Below are 21,905 nucleotides of genomic sequence, written 5' to 3' on the forward strand. Positions count from 1 at the left end.
GAAAAGGGTGAGTGGAGTACAGATCGATGTAGAGTTACCAACTTTTAAATTTTGCTATGTTAAGTGCATTAGTTTTCTACTTACTACTGTAACAAATGACCACAAATTTAGCAGCTTAAAATAGCACAGGTTAATTATCTTCCACTTCTGTAGGTCAGCAGTCTGGAAGGGGTCTCACCAGAGAATGTAGTGGGCCTGCATTCCTGTCTGGAGGCTCTCGGAGAGAATCCATTTTCTTGCCTTTCCCAGCTTCTAGACTCTGCCCACATTCCTTAGCTCACAGTCCCTTCCAGCTTCAAAGCTAGCAGTGGCTGGTCAGGTCTTTCTCATACAACATCACTCTGGTACTCTTTTTTTTTTTTTTTTTTTTGCCTCATTCCTCCACGTTTAAGGACCCTTGTGCTTCCCTGAGCCACCCCGATAATCCAGGATAATCTTGCTATTTTAAGGTCAGCTGATTAGCAAGCTTAATTCCATCTGCAGCCTTAATTCCCCTTCAGCATGTAACCTAATTCAAAGATTTGGAGGATTAAGACATAGACATCTTTTGGGAGGACATTATTTGGTCTACCACACAGACAAAATATGCGTGTACGTATGCATGTACACAGCCACACAAACACACACCATTCCTCATTAACATCATCACCATTTCAGAAGAGAAAGGACTACATACAGGAATGGAAATAAAAATGATATAAAGAAAAGGACTGTCATTCCTAAAACAAAACAGTTGTCAACCTTACTTTAATACACACACACACACACACACACACACACACACACACACACATGCATATTTCACCAGGCTGAAAACTCACCATGCACCAACACTACAGCTTTAGAAAGCACCGGACTATATAATCTCATAAGATCCCTCACAGTTCTAAGTTTCTTTGATCCCCTAGAATTCACTGAACTATGGTATTACCTGGAGAACCTTCTTGTGATGTGTCTCCATCGGTCCCTTCACAGCTATATTTTTCTTCTTCCTGCTTGCTTCAAATGTGATCATTAAGTCAGCAAGAGACTTCAGTTTCCTTTTTTCCCCCTGATTCAGAAGGCTATGAAAAGTGTTCTGTAAATGATATGCAATATTGCTATTCTGATCTTTGGGGTAATCAAGTTGTTTGACATTTTTGTAATGATGCCTTTTGGAATATGGGTGGTGTAATTAGCTGCTACATTGTACATTAACAATACCTGTCCCGACCCTATAGACTTGGGGACTATAAATAAAAGCGTGACAGCTGGCTCCAGCCTTGCTTGTCATTCACCATTGAAGAGAACACAGCCGGGAGCTACACTAGAGTCCCCAGGAATCCAGGATGCAGTCAGAAATGGCATCTTAAACAAGAATTTGGTGTTTTGTTAGCAGGAAGAGATGGAGACAGGCACCGTTAGGAAGGAGATGACCAAGGTATTTCCTGCTGGGAGGGCACAGAGGTCCCAAGAAGAGACAGCATTTTACCAGCACTTGGTGCGTTATATGGGGAGGGAAAGATTCAGCAGAAATAGCACATTCTCAAGCCAAAATAGCAGAGTTGCTTTCTTAAATATTATTCCGCAGGAATTAAAATAGGAAAGAGCACTGAATAAATGTATAGGGGAAGGGTAAGAGAAAAGCTATGCTCACCTGGTTACTCAGTGTGACACTGAGGGCAGTGGTTTCTGTGGGGAGAGTAACCTGATGGGGTTAACAGGGCAAAGTATGCTTGCAAGAACTGGAAAGAGGAAGGAAACAGAGAAAGAACTGTTTGGTTCCCACGTTATACGTTAGGCACCATAAACATTTTCCATGTACCATTTCATTTATTCTTCACCTTATTCCCAAAGCAACATTTAATAACTGAGACATTATATTTTACTCATGTCATTTATTACTGTCTTTCCCCCTCACTAGTGTGTAAATTCCAAGTGGACAGGATCTTTTTTTTCTCTCCTGTATCTCCCAGGGCCTACAACAGTGCCTGGCACATAATAGGTGCTCAGTAAATATTTGTTGCATGAATAAGTAGCTAGCATTAATTGAGTATCTATTATGTGCCCAGCACTGTAATAGATGGCTTCCCATGACTGAACTCATTTTAACTTTCACAACCAATACTGAGACAGGCACTATTATTATCCCAATTTTACAGATGAAGAAACTGGGTTGGAGGCAGAGATATTGAGTAATAGAGTGACTTATCCAGTAAGTGATTGATTGATTATTTCAACCTAGACAGTCTAACTCCAGAACTTGACTATGGAATCACTGTCTCATACTTAGGCTCATAGAGATAAGTGACTTGCACAAAGTCATGCAGTTTAAGACTGGCAGGGCTGTGGTTGAAACCAAGGTCTGACTGTTCCAGAAACTGTTGCCCTTTCTTCTGTACTTCCCTGCTTCAGAAGATTGCCAAGATAGTGATTTCTTCCATTATCATTTTACCAAGGACTCACCTTCTGATACAAGCGAGTGAGTGTGGTTCATTAAGGATTCAGATAATGGTAACAGCATTCATCCAAAAGAATCACGGGTCCCAACAGATCACCAATCTGCCACCTGATCTTACTGTTGGTATTTGGGGCCGGAGGCAGATGAGGCATGGGAAACCCTGGTGGAGCCATCTATGCTGAGAGCCAGGCATTGAGGGGAAGTTGCTTTCATGCCGGTCAAATCCCGACCCATGCCGTCCTACATAGCTCCAGAGGTAGGGATGGTAGTTTCTTCCTCTCTTTGTGTCGCAGTTTCTTTATGATAGGGAGGCATCGGTGGGCTCGGTTGAATCAGGAGAGCTTTACTTTATCCCTTCACATATTGGACTTTTCCACATAACACTTCATTTGGAGAAATGATTCCACGTGAAAAACCGTGCTTTAAAAAAAAATCACTTCACAAAACAGTCTCTGGTTCCTTCTAGCTCAAACCTTCCCGGAATCTAAAAACATGGAGACTGTCCTTTGGGTCAGCACAGCATTCCATTCAGCCCTCCTTTCTTTCTACAGCTAGGAATGGGCCCAGGGACATGCTGTGAGAGGCCATTCACAGGTCCCCTGGGCCCCAGCTTCTCTCAGAGGCCGTTAACCCTGTCCTCACGTGGCAGTTGTCTTCCCCATTGGGACTTCCTTTTTTTTCTTCTTAAGTTTTTAATTTTCATTCCGGTATAGTTGACGTGCAGTGTTGCATCAGTTTCAGGCGTACAAGATGGTGATTCAACAGTTGTGTACATGACTCGGTGCTCATCACGATACGTGTACTCTCGAATCCCTCCCATTGGGCCTTCTACTTACATTACTTGTATATGTTGAGATAGAGCAAAAGTAACTCTGCCCAGTAGTATTTGCAGGACAGCTGTGCCTCTGTTGTTTATATGAAGGGAATAGAACATTTACTGACTTTCTCTTAACATTCTTCTTGTTGATGTCCGCCACCGTGTGTCTCTTGGACCACAGTAGCCTAGTGTTGCCTGAGGGTTACTGCTGATCTATAATACTCCTAAGTCCTTTGAGCCACAATTCCACTCCCTCACACCTGCTTACTCACACATTTGTATAAGGTTTTCCTTTGTCTCGTTCTGCTTATCGTATACATAGGCTGAAAGACATCGCTGGGCACTCCTTCTTGCAGTCTGGTTTTCACATATTCAATATGATTCCCTTTTTATAAAGTTCTAAAACAAGCGCAAATCACATTGTGTTGCTTCGGGGTGTGTGTCTGCACATTTTAAAGCACCAAGGTGAGGATAAACACAAAATTCAGGATAGTAGTTATGGAGGGAGGGCCAGGGGATGTCAAAACAGGGAGATGGAATAGAGGGGGGAGACAGGTAAAAATAAGTTATCAGTAATGTCATAGTTCTTGGGTTGGGTGACAGTTTCATGAGTGTTCAGTGTGGGTGTTCATAAATAAATAAATGTCATAAGTAAAATATGACAGGTCCATATATGAACTAGTAATGTTTAATTCTATACCCCGGAGGTTCAAAAACAATGATTAGAAGAGGAATACGAGATTTGTTTTTTATTAGCCAGAATCTCACTTCCATAATATACTTTTATTTTGTTTCCTTCCAATGTGAAGGGCTTTTTTAAAACTCTAAGTGGGTCATAACTCTAAGTTTGCCTCTCTTCAAGTTAATTTCCCCCTCAATTATTATCCATAAGTTAGATTGGGGTTCTCCTTGTTGGAAATATATTGCGTTTCCCCATGAAACTACTTTGGTCTACGGTTCACGGATCCTCTTCTTATCTTGGGCCGGATCCAAGAATTACCAACTGCCGCCTGAATGAAGGTCAGTGAAGGGCCATGAGTGCCTGTTGCCAGATAAAATACGTGATTGCTCAATTTGAATTTCAGGTAAACAACAAATAGTTCTTTAGTATTTTTATGAATTTGAGGCATACAGAATCCTCTGTTTCACTTGCTAAATCTGGAAATCCTATCCCATTGGGCCAATAACCACTCTTTAATGTCATTATTGGATTGGGGTCCTAGGGAGTGTGAGTTTTGGAGTCAGACTGATTCCAGTTCAAATCCTGACCCCTCCACTCAAGACAGAACATTTTTGCCTCAGAATTCTTATCTGTTAAATAGAAATAATAGCAATATGTCATCAGGTTGTTGGGAATATTAAATAATACTTGTATTGCACTTAGCATAGTGCCTGGTACATACAAAGCTCTCAGTGGCTATTATCATTATGGTCAGTTTTATATAGAAGATCATGTGCACCAGCCAAGATCTGACCTCCATTTATAGGATCAGTTTGGGAATCGACCTTCCTTAGCGTCTTCCTTGGTGATGACCAAGGCAAAGTAGCATCTAGCCTCTTCCTCTTTGTTTCTGAATACTTCTTTTGGCTCGGTGTCATGAAGTGCCCCAGATTCATTTCTGCAATTGGCTCTCTATGTTTACTATAAAGACCTTTTTTATGTATGTGTTTGGGCGTCACTTAGAATTCCTCAAGTTGCAGGCTATTGTCTTCCCTGCTGGAGATGCTTAGGTGACCGGTAATCACCTTTGAGATGCTATCCTTAAGCCAATGACTTATGAGTTTGGCTAACAAAGGGGAACAGCTTTGATCAATAATCAGTTTGAATAGAATGCAGGGAAAGCAAGATCCCGCAGATACTGAGAACTCTCTGTTTCTCACAACAGGGTGAAGAAAGAAATTAATTGGTTTTCCACTTGCCTTCCTCCTACTCCAACACCTTCCTTCTTTCTGGTGCCCCGTGCCTTCACTGCTTCTCTCTTCAGGGAGGACTCCAGACCCTTTACGTTCTCTTCTCCGACCCACCCTTCCCTCTCGAAACTTACCTATCTGTTTACACACCCTCCCCAGTGTCTACGAGGAGGACGTAGGACACATTAATTCATCTTAACATGCTAACAGCTTAAAAAGATTCTATTTAATCCCCTTCCCAAGCCACAGAGGTTTTTTTCAACACCTGAAAAAGTAAGCCTGACAGTGGCTTCCTAGCAGATAAGGGAGGCCGTGCAGGATTCCTTAAATCACACGGCATTATCAGCTGCCTGTTCTGTCTGCTTCGCATGAATGGAAGGGAGCGGTAGAGCAGATAATCTAAAGATCATTTCCACTTGGTTGGGGAATGCACCACACGGTGTTGTTGTAGCTGATTTGCTTTGCTAATTATGTTCTACTTAAGCTAATATTGAATTTGGTTCACATTTTTTAAGCTCATCTGGGCCAGAAGAGGGAAGAGGTGCTGGTGTGGCCTACTTTGAAATGAAAGACATAAAAGTTCTATGTGTGAGCTGACAGATCTAGAAGGTAAACGCAAAAGGAGCAAGATAGAACTTTGCCAACTACACCTCCCTCACGTGACTCCTTGGGCACCGAAAGGCCAGTCCTTCCATTGGCCTGCCTAGAATCTGGAATCTTCATCAGTGGCCTACATTAAGGGCCTTCATGATAACGTAACTATGACCGAAGCATTACGTAACCTAAGAGGAGTAACACGTTTCCTAGCAGACACGTTGGCAATCTGCCTGACGAAATCATCAGTCCAAACTGTCCTCTACTGGAGAAAGTACCAAAGGGGTGGGACACCAGACTGATACTGGCATGGGTACACTAAGAGACCACTGGGAAGCTGTGTTGTGAGTACGAGAACACCAAGTGCCTTGTGGATGAGCTGGGAAGGTTGCTGAAAGAGGGCAAGGCAACCTTCACCTCTTTCCTTCCCAGTTTCTTAGTTTCTTGCTCATGGTAGACATAGAGAATATGCAACTCTATCAAATAAATTCTTCCCTTCCTCACTCTTCCCCTGCTGGGCAACTGGGCAAGGGCTTCTGGAGATTTCAGAGACCTTGGTTTTCCCTTGAGGCATGTCATTTAGAGCCAAGACTAACTATACACTGTCTTTCCAACCCTACAAGCTGCAGCAAGGGACTGTGGGGCTATTGAAATTTCTTCCTCTTTTTCTCATTGCAGTCTGCTCCCAGTTCTCAAGAGGGGTGTACGCCATCTTTGGATTCTATGACCAGATGTCAATGAACACTCTGACCTCCTTCTGTGGGGCCCTGCACACATCCTTTGTGACGCCCAGCTTCCCCACTGACGCAGATGTGCAGTTTGTCATCCAGATGCGCCCAGCCTTGAAGGGCGCTATTCTGAGTCTGCTGGGTCACTACAAGTGGGAGAAGTTTGTGTACCTCTACGACACAGAAAGAGGTAAGAAGAGGCATCTGCTCTCCTCTTTGAATATTCGTGGAACCGTGGTATTCAGCCTTCTTCAACTCATGTTGGTTCCCTTCTCTTTTAATAAATAAAATTGAATACTCTTTTAAAACTGTATTTAAATTCAAAATGAATTTAAATGAAGGGGCACCTGGGTGGCGCAGTCGGTTGAGCATCCAGCTCTTGATCTCAGCTCAACTTGATCTCGGGGTCGTGAGTTCAAGCCCTGTGTTTAAAAAAAAAAAAAAAAAGAATTTCAATTAAGACCGAAAAATTGATGCGCTGGTAATTTTAGAATCTAGTTTTTCAAACTACATATGTCCTCCCACCCCCGGCCCTGAAAAGGGGTTTGGGACTCTCCTGGATGAGTCACTGTTGTGGAAAAAGAACCCTCTCCCCCCAAAATAATATATGTGGTCTAAAATTCACAAAGTAAAAGCAGCTTTGTCTAAAATAGAAAGAGGCATCAGCTGGAAAGTCTTGGAAAATTAATCCTATCACAGAGTGTGATTATCCCCATTTCATAGATCAGAAACTGAAGCCCGAAGAAATGTGCTTTTTCACTCAACCATTTCACCACAGAGGTGGGGCTGGTGTCAAGGTCTCCTGCTTCTAGGGCTTGTTCTACCAGGCCACATCAAGTCTTCAGCTTATAGGGCCTCAGCAATCATCTTCTGGAAATACTGAATGGAGAGTAGCTAAACTGGGCTTTGCGAACGGATGTTTGTTTCAAATAGTGAGGTAACATCCTGAGGACACATTCTATTGAGACAGTCTCAGAAATTAAGGGTCTGATCTTCCGTGGTATACAGTTAGGTGTATTCGTTAATTATCTAAAGCACACACGTTATAATTCAGCTAAGTAGACTCCTCTAAAGCCCAGTTATCTTTGAGGGGCTCCTCAGGAAAACCAAGGAATCCTATTACTGGAAGACTCAAAAAAAAAACATGTGTTTGCCCGTAACTCTGGTTATAGGCTGGGCATGGTTCTTTCTGACTCAGAGAAGGCAGAAGCAAATGGAAGGCCTGTCTGCCCAAGTAGTACCCAGAGAGGTTTTTCTAGGTAACTTAACCTGAAGGACCATTTTGTTTTTGGAAACCCAAAGAACTCTTCACTTCACTCCCATTTTGCTGCATCATCAAACACTGTAAGGAAATACTAAAGCCTGTATTTGCCCCATGGTACTTACTTCTAAAATATTATCAAATTTCATGAACCTAAAGCAGGAGACCAAGTTCAAGCTCTGCCATTAACTAGCTCTCTGATGTTGACCAATGCACTGAAGTTCTCTTGGCCTTGTCTCCTCCCCTAAGGCACCCCACTTCTTAATGTAACATTCTATAATTTTGTTGAGATATTATACCAGACACAGGATACTTTGTTTCTGGCTACTAACCCTAACTTCAGTTAATTAGTCAAGCAATTCTGCAAGTTGTTATCAACGCCCAATGGTGTGTTCCAGTCTCATGATAGATGATTATATAATAGAGTTCCAATGGGAGTGGACAGAAAAGGACATTCATGAAACAATCTATGAACAACACGGGACACTATCAAATTGAATACTACACTACAGACTCTGATTGCTATAAGAATTGTGAAAATGAAGCACTCCGGGAAAGTAGAGTTTTCAGAGAAGGATGGCTAGAGGATTTAGGCTTTAAAGGATGTGTAAGTTGTGGATTGCAAGAGAAGAGGGAGATTTATTGCAAAGCAGAAGATAGAGTTCATGTATTTTCTCCTCATCTCCCATGACCCTTCTTTGCCCATTAGCTGTCTGTTGGAGGAAAGGAAACAAAAGTCCATCGAGGTCTGTTCCTTATCCCTGCGCCTCTTCTCAAATCACCTCACTAAGTTGTTTGGACAATACTAAGGTCTTAGAGCCAAAAGAAACCTTTCCTACTCCTGTGTGTTGATATTTGTTTTCTCTATAGCCATTTAGCTGGTGAGACTAATCTAGTCTGCTTAAGAAATACTTTCTGTAGGGGCGCCTGGGTGGCTCAATCAGTTGAGTGTCCAACTCTTTATTTTGGCTCAGGTCACGATCCCAGGGTCATTGGATCAAGCCCCACGTCAGGCTCTGTGCTGAACGTGGAGCTTGCTTAAGATTCTCTCTCACTCTAGGGGCGCCTGGGTGGCGCAGTCGGTTAAGCGTCCGACTTCAGCCAGGTCACGATCTCGCGGTCCGGGAGTTCGAGCCCCGCGTCAGGCTCTGGGCTGACGGCTCAGAGCCTGGAGCCTGTTTCCGATTCTGTGTCTCCCTCTCTCTCTGCCCCTCCCCCGTTCATGCTCTGTCTCTCTCTGTCCCAAAAATAAATAAACGTTGAAAAAAAATTATAAAAAAAAAAACAAAAAAAAAAAACAAAAAAATAAGATTCTCTCTCACTCTCCCTCTGCCCCTCTCCCCCCACCTCTAAAATTAAAAAAAGGAAAGACTTTCTATTAATTTTTACACTCATTTCTTCCTTGGAAAGCCTTCTTAAAGCACTGAACCATGACCCCATTCCGGTACTTTCAATAACTTTTATTGACCACATTGGGAAGAAACAAAGTAGCCTATTCTTTAAGACTCAACGTAATTATGCCTCAGCCAACTAACAGACCTATTGTTCCTATGTTACCTAATGAGAACCTTCCAATGGAGGCAGCTCCCATTATCCACTGTTTCCCAAATGTGCCAGAACTATGCTTGGTCTCAGCAACTTCACTTCCGCTGCTACCTAGAATTCTCTCCTTCATCTTGATGATGAAAATCCTGCCTATGCTTCCATTGTTCAGAGCCCACCTCAAATTCCACCTCTCCAAGATAGCCTTTTCTGGCTACTCCAGCTCGTAGCCATTCATTCATTCATTCATTCATTCAATCGGTGCCAGGGTTACAATCGTGAATAAGATAGACATGGTTTCTGCACATATCCTAATGGATAGGACCTAATTTTAAAAAGATTCTCAGTGATACAGGGCACCTGAGCGACTCAGTTAAGCATCCAAGTCTTGATTTCACAGCCCCACAATAGACTCCGCACTGACAGTGTGGGGCCTACTTGGGATTCTCTCTCTCCCCTTCTCTCTGCTCCTCCCCCGCTCATGTGCTCTCTTTCTCTTTCTCTCTCAAAATAAATAAATAAAACTTAAAAATTAAAGAAAAAAGATTTTCAGTGATAGCCTTGTTGAGAAGGGACATTTAAGTTGAGAACTAAAGGATTAGAAGGAGACAGCCATGTGAAGAATAGAGGGAACGAGTTTCAAGCAGTGGGAATAGCAAGTGCAAAGGCCCTGTGGCAGGGAAGAGTTGGGCATGTTTGAAGAACTGAAAGAAGAGCAGTGAGGCTAAAGGGTAGTGAGGAGGTCGAGAGTGGCCTGAGATGAGACCATAGAGGTAGACAGGAAGCAGATCATAGCCATGGAGAATGGACAGGAGCCATGGGAAGGAGTATGAATTTTATTTTACCTTCATTGGGAAGTCTTTGGAGGATTCTGAACAGGGGAGTCATGGGATCTAAGTTTCTGTAGGGAGTAGAATGTGGTGCAAGTGTGAAAGAAGGGAAACCAGTTAAAAGGCTATTGTGGTTATTTAGGTGAGAAACGATGGCAGCTTAGGCTAGGCTGCAGATGGAGAAAAGTGGATGGAGTTGAAATACATTTTGGACACAGAATCAACAGAACTTGGAGACAGATTGACTGTGGGATGTGAGGGAGAGGAAGGGTTCATGGATGACTACTAGGCTTTTAGCTTGAGAGACTGGGTAAAATGGTAATGCTGTGTACTGAGGTGACTGGGCAGGAGGAGAGCTGATTTTGAGGAGCGGAGATCTTGCCCACCTCTGAACACCCACAGAACCCTTTTGTCCAGGCCATTCACTTGGCACTTAACATAAGTGCTCTCCGTTGTCGTTTCACTGGGTCTGCTATATACCTTCCCAAGCCCCTCTCTCCAGAGTGAGAAAAAACAATTGGTTAGCCCCTAGATTTATACTTTGTGCCGACACTGGTACATAGCACTGGCCTGGAGACATATTTAGTGTTTTCCCAAATGCCATTATTGATTCATCAGGAGTAAGCCCATGTCTGTTTTTCATTGTTGGACTGAAAGAGAGAGAGAGAGGGAGAAAGAAGGGAAGGAAGCAAGCAAGCAAGGCTGGAAGGAATGGAGGGAGGAAGGGTGGCTGGAAAGGAAAGGAAAGGAAGAAAGAAGATGGGAAGGGAAGAAAGGAGGGGGGAGAGAGAATCCAGTTTATAAATCAGACTATGAGGTACAGTTCTTTAAAATATTCAATAAAGTATCTATTGTGTATTTTCTTATTTTCTACAATAATCATCTATTGCTTTAGTAATAAAAATTATGGGGAGGGATCACAACTGTGAAATCGAATTGTAGAATATTTTAAATCACCTAAGAGGGAAATGGAGGACAGAAAAACAGAAGGGAGCACCTATAATTACATTCAAATAAGCTAAATATACACATGATGTGACTCTACCGTATAAGGGCAGGGATAAGCGAGAAGCCGAGAAATGGGTTAAACAGCGAGGTCATTTAAAAGATTTGTAGCACAGGGCCACCTGTGGCTCAGGTGGTTCGGCATCCAACTCTTGATTTCGGCCCAGGTCATCATCTCACACTTCATGGGATCGAGCCCAACATTGGGCTCTGCACTGACAGCGTGGAGCCTGCTCGGGATTCTCTGTCTCCTCTCTCTCTGCCCCTCCCCTGCTTGTTCGCTCGTTCTCTCTCTCTCTTTCTCCGAAATTATGAAACAATGAATGGATTTCAAGGCTTTGTCAGCTACACGTGGATTTCTGTCTGCAGAGAAATATCTGGTTTCCATGTTGTTTCATTAATACAAAGTTGAAAACTGTGCTCTTGGTGCTGTATGCACAGCAAACCAGTTCTTGGAAAAAGTATGAGGTTGACTACGTGAGATATCTGCCCCTCTGTACCCTCTCCTCTTTAGTGACATCCTTTTATTTACCCAGGGCTCCCCACTATGACACTTAACCTACACCTGCCGTCCCTGGTGGGAGCAAAGCCTTGACATCTCTGTCCCAACCTGCCTCTACTCCTCCACCAAAACTTCCCTGCCCTACATTCCATTTCCACCGATTAATAGTCTTTCTCTGCAAGTGACAACAGTTCAGCTGACCAATTTACTCATGCTAATTTATCCATGGCTATTAATGACTTGATGTGTTATTACATCCAGGGAGGAAATTTCTATTCGGGTAAGGGCCTTCTGTGAATAGAACCCTAGTCCAAAGGGTGGCTTTCTGATTCTCGGATCCCAGGCACCGGAAGTCCGGTTTGGGAGGTCCCTTGTCCACACACGTTCTTATACAGAAAGTTCTAAAGCCATGTCAGGGAGGTGGCCACCTCTTCCCGTTTTCTACGAGACCTATCTTTTGGGTACAAGTGACCTAGTTCTCCGTGGTGCTGACATTTCCCCCAGAACGGCAACATACTTGAGAACTGCAGCCAGACTCTCTCGTGCACTCGACAACTCTCCTTGCTTTCAATGGGCACAGCCCACAGAGATCAAAGATTCTGGCCCAGGCTGCGGCTCTCAGCTTAGATAATGAGATAATAGTTCTAAGTGCCCTTTGAGGCAACTAGTCCCTACCTTCTTGCCGGTGTTCAATAAACTCCTGCTGTTTCCCATTCTCAACCTGAAACTCCCTACTCAGTTCCCAAGTAACTCTCTGGAAGTCAACAGCCTTCTAAAAGACCTTTCTATCTGCTCTAGAAAGTTGTGGCAGTAACATGGGCGGCGGCAACAGGTAGTCCATCAGTCAATAAGCTATTATTGGGCATTTTCTAGTGCTAGCTTGTGCCACACCACTGGCAGTGTTTGAGAGAGGCAGAATTAGGCCCTGCCTTTGAAGAGTTGACAGTCCTGTCGCTGAAACAGTGATTTATCTCAGGGGCCTGGGAAAAATTAATTTTTAACCCAACTGTTCCCTCATCCAATAATGACATTTGCATTCATTAGAGCCGACCCACTGTGAAAAGATTAAAACTGTTGCCAGAGAGCGAGGAAAATGGGAAAATGTTGGAAGAGCCCGAGGGCTTAAGAGGTAAAGAGACTCCCCCGAGACAAGGAGAAAGGGATTTTCCTCGGAGGAGTATTTTCAGATTGACTAGATTCAATTCCACACACCCTCCTGCACATTATTGTTTACCACCTACTTATGCAACTTGGCTTCGTCCCTCTCATCCAGTTCTACCTTCCCAAATAAAGCATAGAATCTCTTTCTCTTTCCCCTCTCTGTCTCTGTCTCTTGCTCTCCCTGCCTCTCTCCTTCCCTCTCCCTATTTACACACACACACACACACACACACGCACGCATGCACGCGCATACACATCCAATACCAATCAGTGGCACAAATCAATAAATCTCTATTATTAGCATCATTTTATCATATGATAAAATGATAAAGCAAATTATAAATAAGATAAATAAATTATAAATAAGATGAAACAGTTTGATAAGAACAGCTGCCATTTCTTATAAGCACTCACTATGCACTAGGCCCTGAGTTTATGGATTATCACATTGAATCCACATGGTGTCCCTGCCTCTTTACAACTGAGGAAACCAAGGCACAAAAACGCTAACTGATGGCTCCTAGGGTCACACAGTGCTGAAGTAGTGAAACCAGGATGTCAACCCAGGTCAGCCACATTCATAGTCTATGCGTGCTGTCCTCTGGACTAACACTTGTAACATTTGAAAACTTCTACTACCTGTTCCCATAGTCTTTCCTTCTGCCATTCTTCAAAGGACCTCCCTATCCTAGGTGTCTTCCTGTGGATGTACTCCAGGGGACGATTTCATTCTTAAAGCCTGGTGTCCACAAATGAACACAAGAAATCGTGGTCCCAGAGTTCCAGGGATCTGGGTGGGCAGCGGATCAAAAATGCAGATCGAGGGGCAAATGAGTAGCCAAAGTAGTAAATACAGCCAGACTGGGGCGGGGGGGGGGGGGGAGGGGGCGGTGCCTGTGGTGGGGACCAGGCTCTGAGGTGAGGTGAACTCAGAGATTCCTCTCTGAGGCAGAAACAGTTCCCAGAGCATAGGAAGATCTGACCCTGTAGGCCGTCATCACTAAGGTGCCATTTTTGGTTGGAGAAGAAGAAAGCAAGGAAAGATAGATGTTAGGTCCTACCATGGCTACTTGGCAGGAACTTTTAAAAAAAGTAGCAGGTACATTGATTAAAGAGGAAGAAGGGGAAGGGGAAGGGGAGGGAGAAGGAGAAGAAGAAGAGGAGGAGGAGGAGAAGGAGAAGGAGGAGGAGGAGAGACCATCATGGATTGTTTTATTCTCCACTTTAAGAACTGATTAAAAGATGTGCGAAGGCAACAGATGGCTCCAATTCTAGTCATGTCCATTTGCCTTCTGGGAAAAGCAAAGCCAGGAGAGTTTTTATTGAAATTCAAGCTACTTTTTACATCTGAATAAATTAGGAAGGCCCAGAGAGTACATTATCCTGTGAGAGACAGATACTAAATTCCCCTGTTTGAGCAGCAATAATCAGGGTTGACAATACCTGAGACATTCGGTAGCTTCTGCAGCCTGCCTAATCTATTGTGATGAGTCCTCAACTATGAGAGCATCTTGAGAGCCTGCACAATAATAATAGTGAATGACTATTTGGACTGGATTGTGAATAAAAGACCGTACATATGTCTGTAATGAGAATTTCATTGAAAATGAAAATACTGAAGCTGTCATATTTTTTAATACTTCGATTTGCACATCCTTGACTGCTTTGGGGCATAAAAAGAGAAAGTGCAGAGCAATTTGTTGTCAGCTCTTGAAATAAATTATCATTTAAACACTTCCTCTCCACAAAGGTTATTAGCTTAGTAGCTTGTTCCTGGGGTTGGACCATCAGTAGGGGAAAAAAAAAATCACAAGACATTAAACTACCCTTTCAAAAGCTGAATATTAGTTACTGTGGAAATTGTTCTCTCAGTAGCTTAACATATTTTGCTGTAGCTCTCCAATGCTGCAGATTAGACTGCAGCAACTATTAATAAATACTGTCATATTTTACAGCTGTCATGCAAAGCTGAAAAAAGGCTTCGCTGTGATTAGATCCTGTTTACTGTAATATTTCCAGCTCAGACTCAGAAAGGCAGTTTTCCTATAAAGGTATTTTCCATAAGTAGAATATTTCTCCATCAGACAACATGACTAATTTTAATGTATCATTAACTCCTTGGTGGCAGTGAATTTGAGGTTGAATTGACTTCACAGGCAGAGGTACGTCCCTCTCCAGAGACACATTAAGCCCAAGTGTCAAAATTTCTCTCTTGGGTTGTCCTTCATATTCGGAGACGGTGTTACCGTCAGGAGATGTGCCTCGAGTCGTCACCCTTCCCCCCAGAAGGACAAATCTGCACCCGTTTGTCCACCTTCTTTCGCCCTGTCCCTCTTGTGACCGATTGCATTGTTTGCAAGACAGCTGGTCAGGATTTAGGGCAGGAATGACACTTCGGTGGACTCGCTAGAAATTCTGCTTCCTGAGCTGAAATGCCATCATAAGAGCAAAAGAAATAAATCTCTAGCCCCCCTACCACGCGTGAGCTGTTTGGAATGGTATTCACATTTCTGAAAAAAGGTGACAGCTGGCGGGCTTACTTTTGCCCTGACCTTCCATTGCTTTTCATCGACCTCCTTGAGGAATTAACCCTCACCAAGCTGAATACCTAGTTGTCAACGAATGGGTGGTCCTGACATTATTAAGGCTTAGCTGATGTGTTCAGTAAATTCAGAGTTGAGCCCAAGAGGTCCTTGAGGAAGGCTCTTCTAAGTGTTCCTCAGGGGAAGAGACAGACTGTGGTGTGGACCTACAACCGTGGCTGTAAGATTTGTCCCCTGGAGCCCCTTTAGAAAAGAATTAAAGCCAGGGCAGGAGCGCTAAGGAAGTTAAACAAAAGAAGGCACGTGGTATCTTTAGCACCAAGCTGGACACGGTAATGTGCGCAATAAATTTTACCTCTTATTATTTTATTATCATTATAGAACAGTGGTCCTCCATGGGGAGGGAAGGTGATTCTGCCCCCCACAGGGACATTTGGCAATGTCTGGAGACATTTCCAGTAGCGGGTAGAGGCCAGGAATGCTGCTGAACGTCCCACGGCACACAGGACAGTACCCACCCCCAAAAGAATTATCTGGAACAAAATATCAACAGTGCCAGGGTAGCAGCAGGGTCAAAGGACAAATGGTTGCAGGAACTCCTCCAAGGGCTGGCAATGAACCAACCTAGCATTTGAGTGTCTCTTACTGTGCCTAGATTGGTGTTAAGAGCTATGTTCAATAGAAGGTAGAGCCTTTGGCTTTGAAGAGCTTATATTATGGTCAGAGAGACAGGATAAGATTAATGCACATGAAATAAAGAGAAGTACAAAACAACATAAGGCAAGAGCTAGATTGTGTAGTGCAGATTTGAAGGACCGTGAGAATCCAAATAAGAGAGAGTCCGCAATAGACAAGCTGGACCCATCTGGGAAGGCTCCTTGGAAGAAGTTCTACGTTTTTCTGAGCCCACCTCCCAGCGGCCTCCCCTAGCAATGACATTGCCTTGATCGCTAAGGCCAAGTTGGTATCTAGAACCGAAGCAACAGGGCACACCCGTCAACCGCTCCCAAACTTCAGAGCTCAGGGCAAGAAACACAATTAAAAGAAAAACCCAAAAAAGGAACAATGTTCCTTTTACTAAATGGAAAGCAATTACAGAGCTATTGAAAATAGGCGGTAAACAAAAGGAGGGAGGAAAATACTGGCGAAATTCCATCTTCCGAACTAATCCTGTAGCAAAAGTGCAATTTGCAACAAAATCAACAGTGCTCTCTCTCCCTCTCTCTTGCAGTCAAACACATCGTTTGGCATCAGCACCGCTACACATGATGCTTTGGCAGAAAAGTGTACGGAAGCAAGGGAGACGGGATATGCGTGGGAGGTAAAGGCGGAGCACAGCTCTCTTTGCCCCGCCCTCCTCTCACCCCCACCCCTTCCCCAGTCCCTGTGGATCACCTTCACTCGCGGGGCGGGGGAAAGTCGGGGCACAAACAGAGACTACATCTCTCCCCATCTTCCTGGATCCTTTCCAGTCAATAAGTTGCCAGTGTCGGCTGCTGTCCTGCTTTGTCGACTCCACAAACGATCTGATTAATTCTCTGGTGCTAACTGCCTCAGCGGGCTTTCTCGGCAGTAGAACAGAGGCTAATTAAGATCATGTCAGGCGAGGAGGCTGACAGGTTATGTTCCTGGGCCACACTGAACTTTTCGAGGCCGCTTCAGCCACACTGCAGGCAGGCACTGCTTGGCCAAACACCCACTCCGTAGCAGGCTTCTCATTTATTTCCACCGATCCCTGCGTCGGTGGGTCTCCGTTTTGTCAAGGATTTACGACTTTCTCCTTGGGGTAGTGAGCTGCCACTGTGTTCACTTTGAATTCCATTGCTTCAGCTTCCTTTCATCTGAATTTTTAATATGCTTGTAAACAAAGAGAACCATTAATAGTGGGGCCGTTTTCCCTCCTAAATCACGTGTGTGAGAGCATGTGCAAGAGCGTGTTTGCATCTTACCTGCATAGAGCCCATAGAGGTGAGTTTAGGACAAGTAAAGGAAGCCCTACTTCTCACAGCAGGTAGAAAATGGAGGAAACATATGGAACTCATTACACCAAGTGGTGGATTAGACTGAAAATAAAAATAGCTTCTCCCTCCCCCCAATAAAAGCTTAGATGAATTCATGGATGACAGACCGATAGTTATTAAGGGAAAGAGATGTTTGGAGATTTCTCTAAACTGAGGTCACCACAAATTGTGCGGTGGACTTAAGGGGCCATATTTGCCTTCTCGTAGGCAAATGGTCACACAGAGTGCCGCCATTCCATGCCCTGGGTTTTTAAAGATAATCTCAAGAGTCCGCTATGCATCTAGGAGGTGGAGAAGAATGTTGAGAAATAGAGAAACGTTCACCAGGAACATTTTCTTTCTGTTTTTTTTTAATGTTTAGTTTTGAGACAGACAGAGCACGAGTGGGGGGAGGGGCAGAGAGAGAGGGAGACAGAATCTGAAGCAGGCTCCAGGCTCCCAACTGTCAGCACAGAGCCCAACGCGGGGCTCGAACTCACGAACCGTGAGGTCATGACCTGAGCCGAAGTTGGGTGCTCAACCAACTGAGCCACCCTGGTGCCCCCAGGAACATTCTTTGTACTCTCAGATAATCAGAGCCTCTAACCACACATCAAGAACAAAACCCTGTCCAACTCTGCTGCTAAGTAGCACGCGGGATCCTGGGCAAGTCACAGAGCCTTTCTGGTCCTCGGATCCCATAGCTGCAAGACGAGGGGGTGGACTCAATCATTCTTCAACTAACAATTCCTGAGTGTAGGAGTTGTATGTCAAAAAGGGCATTACTAGGGTTATAGAATTGAATGGAACAGAGTGCCTACCCGTAAGCAGCTCACCGTTTAGAAAGGGAGTAAACACGTGCAAATAAGTAAGTAGAATCTGCAAGTGATTCTCTTAGGTTCTAAAATGCTGTGGGCTATTATAGCATATCCATTTCCTTCTCTTCTTTCCCCGTAATGAATCCAGAACTCCTTTTCAAATGACCACTCTTGGGGTGGGTTATGGAGACCCAAACATTCACCGACATCGGCTTTGGAAATGAGCTAGAGAACTTGGGCACACTCACATTTCCTTCTCTCTCACCCCGTAGTGCCCAGCCCAGCCCTTAATCTTTCCTGGATCCTGCCAAGCAGAGAAGAAAAGGAAACAAGCCCCAGTTGGTAGAGTAGGATGACCCAATCAATCTTAGAACACGTCATGTTAGATCTCCAAATCAGGAACTGCCATAACACGCTTCTAACAGGTTTTCTTCTAATAAGGTTTTTGCTGGAATCCTGAATGGTGTCTCCTCCCCCCACTTAAGACCTTTACTGCCTTCCAATTCTTAAACCACAGCCCCACACAGCCCTTTCTAAGTCTCAAGGCTTCTGTAAAATGAATGCATTTTTTCCTACCCAAAATGTTATGGATTTCCTGAATAATAATACAGTTTTGTTTCTTCACTATATCCACATTCTCTAAAGATTTAGAATGCTTTCCCACGCAAGACAGTTCCAGTTTCGCATGGGTTTTTCAGAGGCTCTCCCCAAGTCTACATCCATATATCTAGTTTCCCCCTAAAACCTTTACCTTGATGCCCCACTGGGACCTCAAACTCAATATTCTGAACCCTTTGAATATCATCTTTCTAGAAAACACTCTTCTCCACCTGTGTTCCCATGGTCCTGCCCAGCTGCCTGAAGCAGAAACTTCATTCCTGAATCTTCCCTTTTCGTCATTCCTCACACTCACCACCCAAGACCCTCTTCTGTGTTCCCTGACTCGAGTGCAAGGCCGCCATCACCTCCCGCACCATCCTGCTAACTGATCTCCCTCATCCTAACCCCTACACTGCCTCCAGGCAACAATCTTCCCTTCACATCACTTACCTGCCTAAAAGCTTTCGGTGGTGACCCGTTACTCCTGGCATCGTGTCCTAGCTTCTTAGTGTGGCTCAGAAGGCCCTGCGTGATCCAACGAAACTCCGACCTGTTTCCGGAGCCTCATCTCCTCCCACTGCTTACCCGCTAGTGCTCTATACTCGCGCCATCTGGAGTGTGCTCCGTTCAGTGTGCCACCTGTGCCGTACCTTGAGTGTTTTGCCTCCGTGCCTTTGCATATACTGTCCCGACTTTCTGGCACTTAGCCCCTTCGCCCCACTCCCCCACCCTCACACACTCGCGCGCGCACACACACACACACTTTCTGCTAAATGACATGTCCTTCAAAGCTCTTCTCAAATATTCACTTCCCCAAGCCTAGGTGTCCACCACTGCCTGCCCTGTGTCCCCGAGCACTTTGTATATGCCTCCAGCATAGATCTGATCGTACTATAGTATTATTATTACTATTATCTGTTTATGTGTTTATTGTTCTCAAACGACTGTGAACTCATTGGAGACTGTAGTCTTACTCATCTCTGCCAGCACTGTGCTAAGTGCTGAGTACAATACAGTACCCAGATGGTGATTATTATTTGCACATTGAACAAATGAATGAGCGAATGATAGAACCTTCCTAAAAACAAAACAGGAGATTTGAGGGGCCCTGAGGAGCCAGGGAAGGAGGATTTCGGTGGATTGTACCCTTGGGTCATACATTAGATATCGCCCATCTACCTCTTATATATTGGGTTAACCCTGACTTTGAATCCTTCTGTGACCCAACCTCTTCACAGAAGATATCACCTTGCTTTAAAAAAAATGTTTCTCTAAATGGTATCACCTCCCTGGTCCAACCAACTCGGAAGCAGAATGAATATTTTAGTGCCGGGAACTTTCGTTCTAGGTCTCCGGCTAGAGGACAACCTTACAGTGCTGGTCCCTGAGTCTCAGCCAATACAGAGTCATTAACATTTGAGGAATCTTAAGAGCTAATGTATAGACACTGTACTGTTTTATACCAATCAATGGTATTTAGAGATCCACATGAATTTTCTAAAGACAAGAGTAGCATGGTATCAATTTCCACAGCTCCTACTGAAAGGGTAAATAAAGCAAATTATTTCAAAATGGCCGTGTAGGCAATGTGACAAGGATGAGAAGTGACCCGAGAGCCAATGCAGTCACTTCTCAGTTATCCATACAAGATGAAGGGAGCCAAGCACAGATAAGCCAAAGGGCATTTCTGTCACATGAATTAGTGCCTTTTTATAACAGATTTTCCTTCTTGTTTCTATACTACTTAGGCTTGGCTGAGCATGGGAATAAAGGGAGGTACCCAGGGAAAGGGATCTTTAAAGATGTCCTTTCAATTATAAATTCCCCCAAAGACAGGAAGCACCCTTTTGAGGAACCAGCAAGAAAAGGATACAAAATAGTTGTATGGACAGATAGAAGAGGATGAGGGGGACACAGAAGAAAAGAGAGGGAGGGATCCTGAATCCAGGGAGTAAAGCGGCGATGTCAAGGCCCCCAAGACAAACTTTGCGGATCTTACAATGACCAGGCCTGTTCCTGAAACCGTAATGACCGACAGGCATAAATCAGGAACAAAGACAATCAACAATAAACGTCAGAAGTTCGGTGATTTTTGCGAAAGAGATTTGATGTGAGGCTTTATATTGCTCAAGAAATTCAGGGGTACCTGGGTGGCTCAGTTGGTTAAGTGTCATACTTCAGCTCAGGTCGTGATCTCACGGCTCATGGGTTCAAGCCCCGCGTTGGGCTCAGTGCTGACAGTTCAGAGCCTGAAGCCTGCTTTGGATTCTGTGTCTCCCTCTCTCTCTGCCCCTCCCCTGCTCGCTCCTCTCTCTCTTTCTCTGTCTCTCTCATAAATAAACATTTAAAAAAAATTTAAAGGAATTCAAAAGGATTGCATCAGCTATAAAATTTACAGGTTTCAATAAGCAAACTACAGAATTATTACATAGAACATTCTATACTCTGAGAAGCTGAGAAAAAGCCTTTAAAGATTAGTCAGGGGGCACCCGGGTGCCTCAGTCAGTTAAGCGTCTGACTCTTGATTTTGGCTCAGGTCATGATCTCATGGTTTGTGAGATCGAGCCCCATGTCAGGCTCTGTGCTGATAGTGTAGAGCCTGCTTGGGATTCTCTCCCACTCTCTCTCTGCCCCCCCACTTGCACACATTCCCTCTCTCTCTCTCTCTCAAAATAAATAAGCAACAAAAGGAAGATTAGTCAGGTCTCTTCCTCTCTTGGGAAGCTCTTGGTAGAGGTGTATTCCTCCTGAAAATCCTGGAGAAGGAATAACTGGTTTCCATTTGGCACAGTATGGCAGGAAGCCATACAATATTATTTACCCAAACTAGTCATTGTCTTTCATTTTTTGACTCTCTTCAATCATATAAATGTATTATGGCTTGTCAACAATGTGGTAACTTTCAAGAGTAAGCGCTAGGACTTATCAAAGGGATTTTTGTTATCCTGCCACTTTTATCCACCTAGCACAGTGCTGCATGGTAGCATAAAAAACAAAAACAAAAACAAAACCTTAGATGTCAAGCTGGAAAGGTCTTTAAAGTTCCTAAGTCTGAGGTTTCAGGTTCTGAAAAATGGATTGGCCCCATATTTTGTCAAGTTGGTAAGTCTCCTAATCTGTAATTCTACTTAAAATGTGGGATTCCAAAAATGT

The 21,905-nt window shown here is 44.0% G+C and overlaps 1 protein-coding gene across 1 annotated transcript in view; it reads left to right on the forward strand.

Moving 5' to 3' along the window:
• The window catches only part of GRIA3 (glutamate ionotropic receptor AMPA type subunit 3), a 266,764-nt gene that overhangs the window by 64,752 nt on the left and 180,107 nt on the right, over positions 1–21,905 (forward strand). Inside the window, exon 3 of the mRNA XM_047081913.1 lies at positions 6,441–6,680. Coding sequence (XP_046937869.1) covers positions 6,441–6,680 — 240 coding nt within the window. The remainder of the gene's footprint in view (positions 1–6,440; positions 6,681–21,905) is intronic.

Source organism: Lynx rufus, unplaced genomic scaffold, assembly GCF_022079265.1.
Source record: "Lynx rufus isolate CCGP_SWC_20201006 ecotype Redwood Valley unplaced genomic scaffold, mLynRuf1.p SCAF_19, whole genome shotgun sequence".
NCBI classification, from domain to species: Eukaryota; Metazoa; Chordata; class Mammalia; order Carnivora; family Felidae; genus Lynx; species Lynx rufus.